Source organism: Fukomys damarensis, unplaced genomic scaffold (assembly GCF_012274545.1).
Source record: "Fukomys damarensis isolate Sample0158 unplaced genomic scaffold, DMR_v1.0_HiC HiC_scaffold_35, whole genome shotgun sequence".
In the NCBI taxonomy this organism is placed as follows: Eukaryota; Metazoa; Chordata; class Mammalia; order Rodentia; family Bathyergidae; genus Fukomys; species Fukomys damarensis.
In genome coordinates this window covers 43,234,149-43,252,224 of record NW_022900947.1, presented here as the reverse complement: position 1 = coordinate 43,252,224, position 18,076 = coordinate 43,234,149, and the positions used below count along the sequence as shown (strand labels likewise).

At 46.1% G+C, this 18,076-nt stretch overlaps 1 protein-coding gene across 1 annotated transcript in view; it reads left to right on the top strand.

Moving 5' to 3' along the window:
• Nucleotides 1-303: 303 nt before the first annotated feature.
• Igfbp7 (insulin like growth factor binding protein 7) overlaps nt 304-18,076 on the top strand; it is an 80,968-nt gene continuing 63,195 nt past the window's right edge. Inside the window, exon 1 of the mRNA XM_010609528.1 lies at nt 304-427. Coding sequence (XP_010607830.1) covers nt 304-427 — 124 coding nt within the window. The remainder of the gene's footprint in view (nt 428-18,076) is intronic.

Below are 18,076 nucleotides of genomic sequence, written 5' to 3'. Positions count from 1 at the left end.
TAAAAATGTGCACATCAATCAGAAAATGTAGGTCTCAAAGCAAAGAGTATTATCAGAGATAAATAAGGAATTTTCATAGTAGTGAAGATGTTGATTTACCAGGCAGACATAATAATGATGGATGTGCGTTCAGCCAATGAACAAGTTTCAAAATACGTGGCAAAATTAATAGAGAAGACAAATCTTTGTCACTGAAAGTTTAATGTTATTAACCTTTAGTGGATGAAATATCTAGATAAATGTTTAGCAAAGATGTACATGATTTTCCAATATTCACAGAATGCTACACTGTATTTATAGCATATGTGTATTTTAAAAATATATACAGCACATGTACAAAGGCACCAGCTGCGCGCCGCCAGCCTGCGGGCCGAGAGCCGCGGGGAGAAGGCCATCACGCAGGTCAGCAAAGGCACCTGCGAGCAAGGTGGGCACCTGCGGGCGCGGCGGAGGAGTTGGCGACTTCGGTCCCTCTTCGCGGGTGGCTTTAGTTAGAGAGTTTGGCGCGCAGCAGAAAAGTGAGGCGGCGAAGACCTCGGGGACCTCGGGCGCCCACGTCCCCAAGGAGACAGCTGGCAGGGAGCCCAGACCTGTCAGTTCCTTGTCCTTCTTTCTCGGTTTTAGGGTGCAGAGAGGCGCTGGTGAGAGGGGAGAAGTTCGAAGTACAAAGTAAGGACTGTCAGAGAGTTGTCCCTCCTTTGATAGGCTAGATTGGAACATTTTTATAAAATTATCATGTTTTTTAATGCTCATTTACTGGAAATTATCAATTCCCAATCAGTAAACTCGCTAAAGCTGATCGCTTGTGGGCAAAAATAAGATACAAGTTCTTTGAAGACTTAAAAGTTGTGAACCATGTGACATTTTGTTTTTTCTTTCTTGTTCCTTGATGGGAGGGCATAATTTGTGCCCAGGATGCACTGTTCAGCGGGGAAAGCCTTTGAGATTATGATTGGTCGTCGGTTTTATTCCATACAAGTCCATGCTTGTTATAAATGAATTGGGAAAAATAGTCTGGACTTGGAAACTAAGGTTTTTTTTTTTCAGTCTAGTGCCTGAAATAACATTTTCCACTGCCTGTAGTTACAAGGGAAAGTTAGAAACCCAGTGTTGGCAGCTCCTCTCCTGGTCCCAGCCAAGGTGGAAAGGAAGGGTGGGGGAGGTTTCTGCTGAGGTGACAGAGCTGTAACTACTTTAACACAGTTCAAACTTTTTCCCAGATTTCCACACAGCAGTGGTTTCATTAAATCTTTTCCCAGAAGTCCATATACTATTAAGTTGTGTGCCATTAATTTCAAAGTTCACTGTGGAGTAATTTAGTTATTTAGTATCCTTCCCTTAAATTTAGAAAATCACAACCCAAATAATCCCTATGTATGGTTCCAACAGAAAAGGCCTTTAGGTCTCATTTGTCAGTAACATCACACAAATAAGAAATGTGCATTGTTCAAGAATTCATTGCAAATACTGAGGTTTTTGGGTAAACCTTCCGGAAGACATTTGTCTCCCAGAGTGCTTCACTGTGACTGGTATTTGCCTTATCAGAATGGTTGTCTTGGTGGATTGTTCAGAACATTAAGCCTGGTGGTCACAAAGGACCAGTCTCCATCCTGGGCCCCTCTTTAGTCTGCAGATTTCTTCAGAGTATGGAGCTGGCTTTTGTTTTTATGTCGGGGAAAATGTTTGGAAAAATGAAATAAAATTGGAAATTTTGACATGTTAGCGTTGTTTACCAACCTAAACTGAGAGGTATGGGTATAGACCTGAGAGGGATTCCAGGTCAGCGCCAGAGAGTGAGGAGACTGAAGTCTGCCCACCAGAGTACCTTTTCACAGCCGAGATGAATGCCGTGAAAATCACGTCTTACTACACTTCTCCTGATCCTTCAATGTGTTTCATCAGTTACATAAACAAGCAGGACAGAAAACCCATTTACATCTGTACCATTTTACTGCTGCGGCTTTGGGAAATGTATTTTCTGGCTTCCTTCAGTCACTTCTGTTCTCCAAAGAAACTTGAATTATGCGTGGGTATAACTTGAGTACTGAGCGGGAGGAGGCATTGTAGGGCTTGGTCACAGGGGTGTTGTTCAGTCCACATTCTGTTCGGTTGGTTACATTGGACGTTGGCAGTGTGATCAAAAACTACAATGGACTTTTTTTTTTTGTACCAGAAATCCAACTCGGGTCTTGCAAGGCAGGCAGCGGAACCACTGTGCTAAATCCCGGCCCTTAATTTTTTTAATGTATTACAGTAAAAGTCACATTGCCAATAATCCCTCTCAAAAGACTCCCCTCGCTTCAGGTGCGCTTATCCCATCATTCTTGCCCCTTTTTTTTTTTTTTTTTTTTTTTTGGTCCCAGGGATAGAACTCGCGTCCTTGTACTTTCGAGGCAGGCAGTGTTCTTGCCACTTTCCGAAGCAGCTCCAGGGGTCTTCTTTCATGTCTAGTTGTGCGCTTGTAGCTGCCTTGATCAGTATCCTGAATTGATTCAAAACGTTTACCTTCCGTGGTCATTTTGACTTTGGGAAGAGTCAGAAGTCACAGGACGCCAGATCCGATGAGTAGGTGGATGAGGATCCACTGTGGTGTTTTTACGAGCTGCCTTTCCTGTGGATGGCTCATAGCAGCAACATTCACTGCATTTTCTTTATCGTACTTCATAAAGATACAAAAGAAATCTTCCACAACCGCTTTGGACAGTGGCAAGAATCATGGGATAAGTATAGTAAATGTGAGGGGGAGATTTTGAGGGAGATTAAAAGCAATATATCTTTTACTGTAATATGTGTTTATTTAAACCACACTATAGTTGTTGATCGGCTCTTGTACATTAATTGAACAGCTAGCTGCTGTCAGCACTGTACTGGGTGTTCTGGGGCAGGGAATGCAGGAAGCACATCTAGCCTTGCTGATTGAGCAGCTGTGTACAGGGCTGGGGATGCAGCTCCTTGGTGGAGTGCTTGCCCTCCATGCAAGATTTCTAGCCCCAGCTCCACAAATAAATCAGTAACAAATAAGTAACTAAATGAGGAAGTGGACCTACAAGTTGGAAAGTTCCAGAGCACTTTCTCTGGATCCCTGGAACCGCTCACCGCCTTCTGCTTTACCAAGACCAGCATTTACTTACCTGCTGGTCAGAGGTCTTATGCTTCCTGTTTCTGTACCCTGTGGTCAAAGGCAACGCGTCTGCTTAAAACTGTGCTTGAGAGAGAATGAGCTGATAATCTCAAGTCTTAGAACGGCCACAGTGAATTTAGTGCCATTAGATCTTACTGAGGTCTCTGCGATTGTGAGTAACTGGAAGAGGGCGGTGACAATTCATTGTGTTAAAAAGAAGTTGAAGTAGAGAAGCTGACATATCCGATGAAAGCTCACTGTTAGGAGTATGGTGTGTGTTCCTCTAGTGCAGTTCTGGCTTCATCTTTCATTCATGATCCTTTGTGTCTGCATTCTTTGACAATCCCATTTCAGTCACTTGGTTCCTTTGGGTGCCGTTCCTTCTCTCTCAGAATTAACTTAATTATAGAACCAGAATATCATTTTTCAGGATCTAGTATATTTAGGACCAATTTCAAACTACTTTCTGGGGTACAGGAGGGACCATCACAATATAACTGATTCTTCTTCTGCCTCTTCTGTCCAGCCTCTTTGATGGCCCAGCCATAATACCGGTCTGTCTGACCCATCCTGCCTGTCGAGCCCTCCGTGCCTTTGCAGATGCTGTGCTTCTGCCTAGAATGTCTCCCTGTCTGCACATGTGCCACCACCATACCCTCCCCTCCCTGGCATCTGTCTCCCCTGTGAACTCTTTGCTTGATCTCAGTCAAAAGGCCGAGAAGCAATCCCCTTATGAACTCTTAGCTAGCCTTTAAGGCTCTTAGCACTCTTTTTGAGAAGCACCCTGAGTTTCCTCCCACCTGGCCCATCACGATGTCCTTGCTCTCCTAGCACTGTTCAATCTCCAGTCATCATTGGTGCAGGCCAGGAAAGACAGTGAGCTCTCCAGTCTGACTCCACCCTGGGTGTGAGTCTTCCCTCTACCCCTTGCTAACTGTAACGTGCTATAACCCCTCTGCTCGTGGCTTCCTCCCTTATAAAATGGGGGTTACAATCACACCTGGCTCATAGAGTTGTCACGAAGATTAAAGGAACTAAAGATTGATGCAAGAAAGGACCTGATGAGTATTAATTGTTGTCTTTATTCATCCTGAAGTAAGAAAGTAAGCTCCCTGAGGGAGGGGAGCTTTTGTTCCTGCATCCCAGGAACCCAGAGCCGTGCCTGGCATGCAGTGGTGTTTTGAACACACGTTGATGAGTGAATGAGGGATATGTGAACTGGCCGGCACTCTTCCAGTCTCAGGGTAGGCAGCCTTGACTAAAGTAGACAGGGTCCCTCTCTCAAGGAGCTCAGCGTAAGCTTTAAACAGAAACAAGTAAACAAGTATTATCACATAGTTGTGCACACTGTGAGGAATGTAATCAGGGAGCTAGGATAGAGGCTAGAGATAAATGGGCAGTATGAGGTGAGCCTTGCCAGGATGCCAGGGAGCAAGCACCACTGCCATGTAAGAGGGCTCTTCCCCACTGGACTGTGAACATCGCAAAAGTAGGGCTGCACCTTAGAATTCCTTATAAACGCAGTGGCTGGGTAGAAGTTGGGCCCTCTATAAATATTTGTTGATTAAACAAAGGAACCCTCATAAGAAAGTGCCTTACTGTTTGTAGATGTAGGCAGTGGACCCTCCTGTCTGCTCTTCTCTCCTCACATCTTCCTGAAGTCTAGGAATTCCAGAGAATTCATCTGCCATCGACTCCTCTTCCCACCCTTAGCTGTCCTAGTCTCTGGCATTAAATGCTTACTTTCCACCCAAACCTCCACCTTTCCACCTTGCACTGCTGGCTAGAATTAGGTCCAGAAGCTGCTTCGTAACTGGAAAAAGTGTCAGTGAAGATTCTGATCATCAGAAAATCATGCCATCTTACCGATTTTAAACATTTATTTTTTGGGAAGTTCATGTGTGACGCATTTTAAAGGTTGATAGTGTATCATTTAGATGTCCCTATTCTGTTACTTTCCTTCAGTGACTCTCTGAACATCATTGAAAGTTGAAACAGAAGAGTTCCAAAATTAAACGTAATTGTTGATGATCTAGCTGAAGTTGGGGGAGAGCGAGACAGTCCAACCACAGAGATAGGCATCGAGCCCCGGGGGTGGGGGGAACCCAGGCTTGGGGTGCAGAATGAGGAGACCAAGTGAAGGAGAACAGCCGGTAGAAAGGCTCCATGTCAATAGCCGTGCCAAATGTTCTGCACTGCCTGGTGCACTTTGACCTGGCACAGCAGGGGGATGGATGCCCCGTGTCCTAACCCAGCAGGCGGGGCGGGGTGGCAACAGGATGTGGAGATCAAGCGGGGATCCGTCCTGAAGCTCAGATGGGGGTCAGACCTTTTAAGTAATATTCAGCCTTTCGAAGAAGGACATTCTGCCATCTATCAATATGCAGAGGACGTTATATTAAATAACCCAGGCATAGAAATACAACATGACCTGACTCATAGTGGAACTGAAAAAAATCACAGTCATAGGATCAAGGAGTGAAATGTGGTGGCCAAGGGCTAGGGCGGGATGTTGGTCAAAGGGCAAAATTTAAGAGATCTGCTGCACATTGCAGTGACTCTGACTAATAATATATTGTATATTTGAAAATTGTTGAGAGATGTTAGGTGTTTCACCACAGAGAAAATAAGTATATGCTAAATAGCCTGATTTAGCCATGCCACAATTTACACGTATATTAAACACTGTATTGTATGCTATACAATATCCTCCCCTTTTTTTTTCTTTTTTCTTTTTTTTAAGTTGGCAACTACTATTCCCAGTACTATAAGTACTGGGAATTGAACTCAGGGCATTCACACTAAACTACATCCTTGGCCCTACTTTCTGTTTTTGTGTTGTTGTTGTTGTTGTTGTTGTTGTTGTTGTTATTGTTTGGGTTTTTTGGAGGGGGACTGTTGTTTGTTGGTTTTTTGAGACAAGGTTGCCCCAAGTTGCTGTGCTGCCCAGGCTGGGCTCAGATTTGTGGTCCTCTTGCCTCAGCCTCAAAGAGTGCTGGGATTACAGGTGTGACGACCATAAATGACTCTAAAATTATGGAAAAAGAAGGCAGATGCAGAGGATGTCCAGAGAGCCCCGCATGGGGGCCTGGTGGCTTCCAGACTGTGGTGATGCCAGCATGAGAGTGGAGGGAACCACAGAGCCCCAGGCAGTTGGATTTGTGCTCTTAGAAACCTGCTGGCCACCCTTAGCGGCGTAGACTGGACCAGGATAAGGTGCAGCCACACTCCATCCAGGAGCTGCTACTGTCGTTCTGGCAGAAGAGCCCTGGGTTGCTTCTTCCCCAAACCCTCATATTTCTCTCAGCTTCTCTGAGTATCGCCACATCCAGGCACCGCCACGTCTGGGCCCACCCCTCCATGGCGTCTCATGGGAGTGGGGGTGGGAGGCTCTTCCAAGACTGCGCCGACTGGCTGCTCACAGAGGGGTCTGCTTACAGACCCGTGCTGCCTGCACATCATAGAAGGAGCTGACCCATCTCAACTCCCACCGCTCTCTCCACTTCACATCAAAAGGAGGGGATCACACCCTGAAAGGCCACCCTGCCCTACAGCAAAGCTTTTAAAGACCCTTCTGCCCTTGCCTGCTGGTGAGCATAGTAAGTTCTAGAATGGAGAGTGGCACACTAGTTCTTTATCAGTTTATGCAGTTTTAACCACTGCACTGTAAGAAAGATGTGAGCGACTAAAGCAGCTTTAGAAAATAGGCAATCTTGAAGAAGAGTCGTAAAGGACTCAAGATCCTTTCTGAAGAAAGTAATCTGAAGAACAAGTTAATGTTTCTCCATAGTTCGGGAGTTAGTTATTTAATGGAAAATGCCTGACTACTCTAAAATTCTTCAAGGAGATAGAATTTAAAAGCCTGGAATTAAACTGCCAGAAGGCACATTTGGATTACATGCCAGGAAGAATTTTCCAGTAAAAACTGTTGAATGTGCTAAGATCACGTGGGCGTCGGAAGAGCTGAGCAATAGCCTCTGAGCAGGCCAGCAGTGCGGGAGGATCTGATAACTTTTCAGTCCTTGCCCTGTAAGTCTCTCCGATGGAATGATGGAGCTGAGCAGTCATTTACTGACATCCTTAAACATGGTTTCCGTACTGTCCCTCAAGCTTGCCCCTGAGGTCTACTGCAGACCTGCCTCGCAGAAGAAACTGCCTTATAAGGCACGCTGTTGGATGGCCCAGTGAGAAGACATTCTTGGGTGGTGTCCAGGGCCGGCCGGCCCTCCCTGCGCTAAATCTTTCTCCAGTGGATAACATCGTGCGTTTCCTTTACCTCCAGCTGCCCCTCTCATGATCTGACCTCATCTGCGCTTTAATTGTAGGACAAACAACATCCTGTTCTTAGCAGCTGTAACAGGGGACCCCTGCATGATTGGTTGTCCACTGTTAAGCCAGGGGTACATAAGGATAACTCCTTTTGGTAACTGAGGACTAGTGCAGTCAGAAAACTTGGAAAGGAAAGGAGACTGAGATGTATGTAAATGAATGAGCCTGCTTTTTTTCAGCAGTTTTAAAGATTACCAGGGAATCCTTTGTTCTATATGACTAGGGAGCTAGAAATGTCCCCAGAAATCTTTCCCAAGCTATTTCTACTGGGATTTTCCAGGTCAGTGAAGGCCACTCCCTCCCCTTAACAGTTCACTGAGGGACTATGCCAGGTCAAGAGGAAAAAGCCAGAGCTGATGATGCGGGGGAAAGACTGTCTTTTTCTTAAAATTGATGTGCTAAAGAGCTGAACTCCTGTTTTATCACAAATTGCACTAATGCACAAATTGATGTGGTCCCTTTGAAAAAGCTAATTTGTTGAATGCCTTCACCATTCTACAAAGGAAAGCTGGATGAAGTGAATTAGAAATAGCTGGGGCTGTCAGCCCCACCCCCTCCGCGTCCCACCTGGCAGAAGGACACCTGGGAGAGGACACCAGGAAACCCAGGGAGTGCTGCTATTTCCAGAGCAGTCCTGGCTGCACAGAAGGTTTGCAGCTGAAAAATAAGAAAGGTTCAGACCAGGTAAAACAGACCTGCTGACTGAGTTCTGACAAAGCACCATTCATATGGTATGAGATTACCTACGGTTAAGCGCGGAGGAGGCCTAGAGCCAGTGGGCGGGTTCAAGGAGGAGTGGACCACTGGGAAAAACAACTCACAACTTAAGGATGGTATATATAATGCCTGAAGGTACAGCTTAGTCTCCCTGTATCACAGGATTACTGCAAAGGTCTAATTATATAATGGGTGTGAAAGCACCTTATGAAGCCAAGCATGGTAGTGCATACCTATAAGCCCCGAACTCTGAGAAGTTGAGTCAGGAGGATCACAAATTCAAGCCTTGCCTTGGCAGTTTAGTAGCTTAGCAAGACCCTGTCCCAAAATAACCAGTATAAAAGGGTTGGATGTGTTGCTTTGTACAGAGGCCCTGGGTTCAATCCCAAATGCCACAGGGGAGACAGTGAGAGCAAAAAAGGAAAGGAAGGGGAGGGAAAGGAAAGGAAGAAAGAACTGTGCTTCAGAAGTAACTGTAAAGGGGTCAGAGATGTAGCTCAATGGTGCTGTGCCTGCCTCACAAGTGCAAGGTCCTGAGTTCGTTCCCCAGTACCGGGAAAAAAAAAATTAAGAAGTAATGTAAAGCATTATTATCAGGAGACCATAAACCCCTCTGGGGGAAGATCATGCCTTGGAGTGAGTGATGATAACTGATAATTGTATAGTACTTACTTTATAGTACTTTACAGAGTTTACTAACAGTTGTAGTAGGTGTTCCTTTCTTGCAATGTACACCACGCTAGATGAGTGATGATAACTGATAATTGTATAGTACTTACTTTATAGTACTTTACAGAGTTTACTAACAGCTGTAGTAGGTGTTCCTTTCTTGCAATGTACACCACGCTGGAAGGTATATAGTACAAGGAAACTGTCATCCCAGTTTATCCCAAATTAATATCCCCAAAGGAATCTGCAGGCCACCCATCACACAGTACCAAGAAGCACTTCTGTACTTAAATCTAGGTATTCTTCTACAGCCTTCCTGTTTAAAGTGTGGTGCATAGACCCATAGTGTTGGCTCTCTATGTTGTTTTTCTTCTGTATAAATCTGAAATGATTTCAAAATAAAAACTTAAAACATGTCAGACATGGTGACACACACCTGTGATCTCAGCACTTGAGAGACTGAGGCGGGATGATTGCTGGGAGTTCTAGGCCAGCTTGGGGTACATATAGTGGATCCTTGATTTAGGAACTCAGTTCATTCCAGCAGGCTGGTTATAACTCAAGTTGATCAACTGAAGCTCACGCTCTGCTACCCAGCCTTCAAAGTTTCTCTCCTGTATACAGGCAGATCTCAGAATTTCTCAACCCCACACAGGAAAGGATGTTATAATGTTCCTTCCAGAACTCTTTAAGAGTTAAATCTGTATCAGAGACCATCTGGAAGCACAAACAGCCAGCATTTGGATCATAACTCAAGACTTTGGTAGTAAGTTAAAATTAAAATTCTGATCATAACCTAACATTTGTATGTCAGGCCAATCGTAACTCAAGGGTCCACTGTAGTGAGTTCAAGGCCAGTCTGAAACACATAGTGAAATCCTATCTCAAACAATGAGTCAATCAATAAACTAAAATAAAATAAAAGTAAGGCAAGTGGTGGTGGCACACACCTATTGTCTGTTAGGTAAAAAAAGCCAAAAACCAGGACCAGACCAGGACCATTGCAAGCCTTTATTATGGGGAGGATCTTCCAGGCTCTCTCCCAACAAAGAAGAGAGGGCAACATGGCCAAGATAGGGAACACCTTTTATGGGAGAGGGTGAGGCTAGTATGAGCTGGGGTGGGATTGAGTGAGGTGGTTGTAAGGGATTGGAGGAGTCTGTGACATCACTAGGAGGGGCTTGTGACATCACTAGTTGCTAGGAGGTAGCAAGTATCAGCTTACCTTTCTTGACAGGAAGAGGGGCATGTTGGGAAGAAGACTGTATGTCCTTTGGTGGGAGGATCCATATTTTAACATGGCATTATGGGAAAGAGTCTGCTATTCCATGTGGCAGCAGAGCATTATGGGAAGGAAGAGGCTACTATTTTATGTAGCAGCCATCTTAAAGCAAGGGAAATCTAACATTATCTAGCATTCTGGAAGTTGAAGCAGGAAGATCCCAAGTTCAAGCCAGCCTGTGCAATTTAGCAAGATCCTGTCTCAAAATTTTAAAAGGGCTAGGGATATAGCTCAGTTCAAAGACCCCGAGTTCAATCCCTAGTACCATAATAAATAGATAAATAGATAAATTATTTTAAAATGAGTCAGACCCTTATGTGTGAAAAAAAGTTCTGAAGTAAGTTTTTTTGCATTTTTTTTATGATTAACACTTAGGATATGATACACCATCTAAATAGGTCTATAATAGCTCTTTCAATGAACATGGAATAGAGATTCTGTATGGTAACAAAGTTTAAGTCTTTCTTGTGGCACAGTGTGTGCCTTATAGTATATGCCATGTTGCATTTGGGGGAGACTGTCCCTTAAATGAGTATGTTCAGAGCTCAAGATTGCATGATTCTCTCCACACGGCCTCTAAGAGCAGTCTAGCATCAGGTTTTCCAGGACCAGGCTGCAATCTCAGGGCTCAGTGGCAGGGACAGTGTGGGGTTCTGGGGCTGCTGGCCTGAATATTGACCCCAGTAAGACCTCTTGGAGCATATATTTGATTGATCACCCTTTCAGAGTAATTAGGGGAGAAAACTCACTGTTGCCATGTTCAAGGACTCTCTTTCACTCGTGGCTTAAATGTGAGTGCTGGCCTTGATCCCTGATAATATTACAGGAAATAATACCAGAGATGAAATATGAAATATTATATCTCCCAATCCATTAGCCACATGATATGCTGAGCTCTTGTTCTATAGAAATTGAAGAGTGAGTCCTAGGAACAACAGAGGTTAAGAGTAGGAAGATATTTATTGATAGGAAAGCTCCTGAGGGACAAGAGAGAGACATGAGTGGGTAGCCCGGGGAGCCTCACTTTACAGAGGAGTTTTATAGGGTGAAACCCATGTGGGTACTATGTGGGCCACAGCCATGAACATCCAATAAGGTTACCAGTATAGTCACTTAGGTAATAGTGTTCCATTTGGGAAACAGGTCACATAGCAACTGTGGATGGAAAGAACAAAGATTCTCCTAGGGAGTGGTGGGTCCAAAGGTCTCTGGTCACCCAAGGGGTGGCTATCTAGACTTCATTAGGCCCAGTGTTTGTTCTTTGTGGAAGTGTGTAGGTCTGGTATCTTGTCTTGATCTTGAGGTCTGGTTTTCAGCTGATGTGTCTCTCGTGTAGCTGTGGTGTGTTTCACCTTTATCCTGACTCTCCCGAGGCCCTAGCCCTATCTGACTGCCTGTAGTTTTTCTACATAGTTCATCCATCTGTAATAACCCCCCTCTTCTCTCAGATCCATTTTCCCAGTTGAACAATACCTCACATCTCGGGTATGGTCCAAGGTAGGATGGGGTTTGCTTCCCAACAGGAACCGGAGCCTGTTTTTGCCAGCCACGTGACATCTTGCAGGACAGGGGAAGTACTGGGAGGCTTTGAGAACTCAATTAAGTGTAATCCGTTTTGACTTTCTGAGGGAAAGAAAAGAGCACGTTAATATTCCAACAGGCAGAGGTGCAGCCGCCTGCAGTCACCTCGTTCTCTCACAATGTTTTAGGAGGAGAGAGCAGGGCCAGCCCCATGGAGCCCTGCCTTTCTGCCTGAGGAAACCTCACAGATGTTTCATCTGCGTCCCTGGAGATTAGTGAGCTAGCAGTCAAGTGGTGGAATTGGGAACGCTTCAGATCTGACATCTGTTTCCTTCTCTTCTGGCGTGACATCTTGCAGGACAGGGGAAGTACTGGGAGGCTTTGAGAACTCAATTAAGTGTAATCCGTTTTGACTTTCTGAGGGAAAGAAAAGAGCACGTTAATATTCCAACAGGCAGAGGTGCAACCGCCTGCAGTCACCTTGTTCTCTCACAATGTTTTAGGAGGAGAGAGCAGGGCCAGCCCCATGGAGCCCAGCCTTTCTGTCTGAGGAAACCTCACAGATGTTTCATCTGCGTCCCTGGAGATTAGTGAGCTAGCAGTCAAGTGGTGGAATTGGGAATGCTTCAGATCTGACATCTGTTTCCTTCTCTTCTGGCCTGACCCTAACTAAGCAAGAGAGGAAAAATGTATCAAGAAATAGATCCCCCTGGCACTTCCAGAAGGTTTTGAAGGAGACCACCCAGGAGTGAGGCTTCAGGGAAGTGTCAGGATAGCCCAAGCCTGCAGGGTGTGAGGCCTGAGCCTCCCCACGGGAGCTTATGTTCTTTTCCCTTTTTGTTCTTCCCCTTCGTATCACACCTTCCCTACACCTTTAGCTCCTTTCCTCCCATTTCTAAATCCCTGGTGCTTTTGATAGGGGCGTTGGAACTCTGTTGGTGATCTGAGAAGGAATTTCAATTACCGGGCCGCTTTGACTTCCAAAGGATCTCCCTCGGGAATCCCTGGTGCTTTTGATAGGGGCGCGATGCATATACCACCGTGCTGTTCCAACCTAGAGCCTGAAAGGTGAGGGATCCTTGCAGGGGGCTGCTTATTAGAGGGGCTCGGCCCCGCTGGGAAGGGCAGCAGGGGCAGAGATGAAGACGCTGGCGGAGCTTGACAGGCCAGGTTCAGAGCCAGAGGCCCTTCTCTGCCCGGTGAGTGTTGGATCAGAGGCTGAGAGCAAGGGGAAGAATTGATCTGCTTGGCTCTTTCTGCACTGCCGAGCCTTTGGTTCACTACACGGTAACCGGCGAGGCATAGCGGGCCTTTCCAGAGTTTGTGAGGAAGGCCGTGGATTTAGCTCAGTGATTCTGTCACCTGCCTCACAAGCACAAGGTCCCGATCCGCAGTACCAAAAACAAAACAAAACAAAACAGACAACGTGAGGAGATGGTGTCAGCCTATCTGCTTGGCTCTTTCTGCACTGCCGAGCCTTTGGTTCACTACACGGTAACCGGCGAGGCATAGCGGGCCTTTCCAGAGTTTGTGAGGAAGGCCGTGGATTTAGCTCAGTGATTCTGTCACCTGCCTCACAAGCGCAAGGTCTCGATCCGATCCGCAGTACCAAAAACAAAACAAAACAAAACAGACACTGTGAGGAGATGGTGTCAGCGGCCCCTTCCTGCCACCTGGCTCCCCTCTGAGGCCTTTTCTTTCCCTCTGTTCTGCGTGACCTATCGCCGCATGCTGCTTCTCTTTCCTGTCTAGCTGAGCTCAGAGAAGAGCGGGTTTTATTTCTCCGCTGGAGCGCCTTCTTAGACAGCAGCTCTGGACACAGTGAGCCCTGCCCAGTGCACCCCCGGCTGCACCCTGGACCCGAGAAGTGCTCCGCGAGTCCATAGAGGAGTGTCAGGAGGAACTTGCCAGGAACTTGGCATGGTGCTACCCCTGGAAGGTGTCCGGCGCAGTCCGTGTGGCCCCTTCTTTTCTGGACACTACTTGGGATGAAATTTTTCAGGTAGGAGGATCCTAATTCATTCCAAACATCAGCCCAAGCCTGTCACCCCACTCAGGGCAAGCCCAGAAGGGTGGTGGAGACACCCCCCATGTGGTGGGCTCCATGGATACTCAAGGTGGCCCTGGGCCATTCCCTACTGATTTCCTCCACACGAGTAATTAAGTAGCAGGATGGAGATTTGGCCCAGGTGACCTAACTCCCATTGCACACCCTGCACCTCCAGGCTGGGTTTCCCGAGTTACCCTGCACACTGCTGCTTTGCTGTGCAAGGATTCTAGCACACGGCGTCCTGCCCCAGCCTGGGAGTTGCCAGAATCCAGTGCAGGCCAGTGGGCACCCTCCAGGGTGAAATAGTTCTGAACCTTCCAGCTTGGTGTCCTTTATGCTGTTTCCTAACTGCACCCCTTTTTTGGCTGTCATTCGGTCATTTTGGACTGAGAGGTCACTCACAGTTATTATTGGTGTTCTTCTCACATGTTTTACCTGTGTTTTATACACGGGGAAGGTTCAATAATTATTGGTTGGTTCATTTAAAAATAAGTATTGGCTCCAAAGAGGAAAGTGACTCAAAAATCACAGTTCAGAAACAGGAGAGTGTAGCTAGCACCCATAGATACCTGCTGGGTATTTGGCAGAGTCCTGTTGATGGAAATAATCATTCCTTCACTGCAGTTCCTGTGTTTGTTCTTTGTCTTAGCAGGAACTCATCTTAAAAATCAAAACATACAACCGTAAACAGAAATATTTAGATCCAAAGGGTGACCATTCGTGTTGAGATGGAGAGCAAAAGAAATGAGGGTGTAGCGAGAAGGTTTGAGAGAGCCAGGGATTTAGCTCAGTGGTTCCTCTGCCTGTCTTGCAAGTGCAAGGACCCGAGTTCGATTCCCGGTACCAAAAAAAAAAAAAAAAAAAAAAGCACCAGCTTCAGGACCAGGGATTTGGCTCAGTGGTTCTGCCACTTGCCTCGCAAGCGCGAGATCCCTGGTACCAAAAAACAGAAGCACCAGCTTCAGCATTTGGGGATGCAATTGCTGCAACACTGGGCTGGCAGCTCTCAAAGTTACCAGGCACTCTCTCCCCTCCAAAAGCAGCAGTTCTCCACCACGGCTGTTCCTGGGAAGCACGGGACGGGGAGGCGGGTGTCCAAAGTGCTGATACCTGAGCTGCGCTGCATGATTCTGATCTAACCAATCTGCTTGTGACCTGAGAGGCAGGACTGACAGAAACTTTCCAGATGATTTCATGAGCATCCCAGGCTCGGGAAGACTGCCGTAGTAAAAAGGCTTCCAGTGACTTGGGTGATTCTAATAACCACGGGCTGGCATTTGCCTGGGCACCGAGAGCTCTGCAGCTGGACTTTTCAGAATGTTGGGTCCACCTCCAAAGCCGAAGCCCTGTGAACACATGCTTACACACAGTGGAACACATGCTCTCTTCATACAGAGCAGGCCCTGGTGGTTTTGCTTCTTTGTATCTCCTAGGATATTTTGAGTCTCTTATCTGAATCCAACAAAATCAAAATGTGTCTGCATCTGTCAGTACTGTTGGTATTTTTAGAAGCTTGAATATTACTTTTAAGAAAAATATTCACCTAAATGTACATGATACAGTCTTTGGGGGAGGGGTGCTGCTTGGGGGGGTAGGAGGATCAAACTCACTCAGGATCTTGTGCTTACAAGGAAGGAGGCAGCACCACTGAGCTAAATCCCTGGACCGTGAGGGGTGCATTTTGAGATAAGGTCTCACTAGGTAGCCCAGGCTGGCCTCAAACTCAACAGCAATCCTCTTGCCTCAGCCTCCTGAGTGCTGGGAATATAGGTGTGTGCCACCACCCCAGCTTCTACACTTTCAGTTATCTCTCTAAAGCAAATGTTCCTGGAGCCTGGGGCAGTGGTGGTGGACTATGGCACATGTGCCACCGTGGGCTGTTTTTCATCACTGAAAGTTCTCAAAGGTTTGCCGTCACTGGCCCTGGAGTTTATCTGTTTTGTTCACCGTTGAAACCTCAGTGTCAAACAGTCCTTGTGATGTGGTAGGTACCAAATACATACTTGATGAGTAAATGAACGATTAAGGGCAGATTCATCATGTGCCATGTAGGAAAAGGAAGCCTTGGCACAGATGGATGCTCATCTTTAAGAGAGGAGGCTTCTCCCTTCCTTATGGCCTCTCTCAAATCCCTCACAGGACTCAGTGGCTCCCCCAGCCTAGTGGAGAATTCCTTGTGATGTGGTAGGTACCAAATACATACTTGATGAGTAAATGAACGATTAAGGGCAGATTCATCATGTGCCATGTAGGAAAAGGAAGCCTTGGCACAGATGGATGCTCATCTTTAAGAGAGGAGGCTTCTCCCTTCCTTATGGCCTCTCTCAAATCCCTCACAGGACTCAGTGGCTCCCCCAGCCTAGTGGAGAATCTCTTGTCATTCAGCTGAACCTTGTGGATTGGGATTTACTCAAATTGACCCTTATAATTACTTTCTACTATCAAAATTTCTGGGGCCAGGGATTTAGTTCAGTGGTTCTGCCACCTGGCTTGCAAGCTCAAGGTACCGAGTTCTACCTCTGGTACCAAAAAAAAAAAAAAAAATCTGAGACTTCTGGGAATAGTGGTGCTTGTCTGTTACATAAGTTCAGGGCCAGGCTAGGCAACATAGAAAAACTCTTATCCCAAAATAAAAAATATAAAGGGCCAGAGAGATAGCTCAGGGTAGCGCACTTGCCTAGCTTGTACAAGCCCCTGGATTCAACCCCTAGTCCTGATAAAACAACAAAACTCTGAGACTGAGAACAGTATTCCATTCTATTTTATCATTTCCCCTAACCATCTCCCCTTCAGTGAGTGTGATATTCTACCACTGCCACTGGCTGTCTGGTCTTGGGAAATTTACCTAACCTCTCTGAGCATCAGTGTTCTCTTGTGTGAAGTATAGCACTGACTTAAAAGGTGCATGAGGTAGTTATATGAGTTCATGTATTTTAAATGCTTTTGACCTACAACTGATCATCAGTAATTCGTCTGCTAGTCTGCCCTTCCCTTTGAGCAGCAGCAGAAGAAAGCACAAATATGGTGCATTCTCACTGTTTGCAGTAGTTCTGTCCTCTTAAGTTGTTGGCAGCAGAACACTGAACCACTGCTCCCAAGGAGAATATACGGTTAGGATCTGGGAGCCTCCGATCACATTACATCCACCCATCCGGACACAACCTTGTTTTGTGTCTGCTTCTCCTTTATCGTTTGCCTCTGTGCAGGGGTGCAAGAGATCTGATTCGGGAGTCACAAGTAAGTTTCACCAAGTAGGGGAATTTGTGGGTACGGACTCTGCAGCCAGAGCTGACTGTATTTGGAAGCGGCCAGGAGAGGAGCAGTCAGCGTGAGGGAACTGCCAAGGATTTGGAGGGCAGAGCCTGAGTGTGCATTCTGTTTCCTTTATTCGCCCCAAATCCCAGACCAGAGTTTGGCCCCAGGCTGGTGTTTCAGAAATAATTATTACACTGATTCTTGGTCCAGCTTACCACGTGCCTGTGTTACCTGTGTTGTGATCAAGTAGGTTTTTGCCTTGCGCCCTTGCAAGCAGGACTCCAATGCTCTGGAGGGGTTTCCTAGACCCTCTGGAGGGTTCGGGGAGGAAGCCCCTCCTGTTTCTCACTCCACCCTTCTCACCAGCTAGCTGGTGGGTTTCAGTACAAGTGGAAAATCAGAACAAGCCGCCTTCATTCCCATCAAGTGCATCCTCTGCTGTTGTGCTGGGTGGCCCTAAGAGCTGTGGTCGGATGAGAGAGATAACTAATGTTCTCAGAACCGACCAGTCCAGTGGTCCATCTTGGTGATTTGTGCAGAGCAGAAATGCAAAGCAGGCAGTTACATGCAAAATACGAGAGTCCCTTTGTAAATCAAGTCTGAAAACCCTGGTGCAAGGGCAGTGCACATTCGCACGCACATGCACCCCTTAGCCCTGCGTTTTTAATCCTTGGAAGCATATTTTCTGTGCAACTCCTGAAAGGAAGAAATGAACAATGGTACATTTACATTTGCCTATGAATGCATTATAATTTGATTACAGATAGTAGGAGCTTATAATGTAACCATAGCTAGATATATAACAACATATGAAAGAATTCCTTATTACTTCGCCCAAAGTGACATTGGGAGTGGCAGTTGAGTGAGTCTTATTTCCATTTGCTTGGAATTGATCTAAGAAGAGAATATTGGTCCGAAAGCATTTTAAAATTTTGTTTATAACCTTGGCAAATGCTAAGAAAAAAAAAAACAGACTGCGAATTCACATCACTCTACCTAGCTCCTGGCGAGAGGATAAAAGCAAACTTCGGGACACCAGTAGATGTAGCAGTAACCAGAGTGCCGTTTTCAGCAGTTCGTTGTCACGCGTTGCGCGTTTTGCTTTGAATTTTAGTTGGGTTTTTTTTTTTTT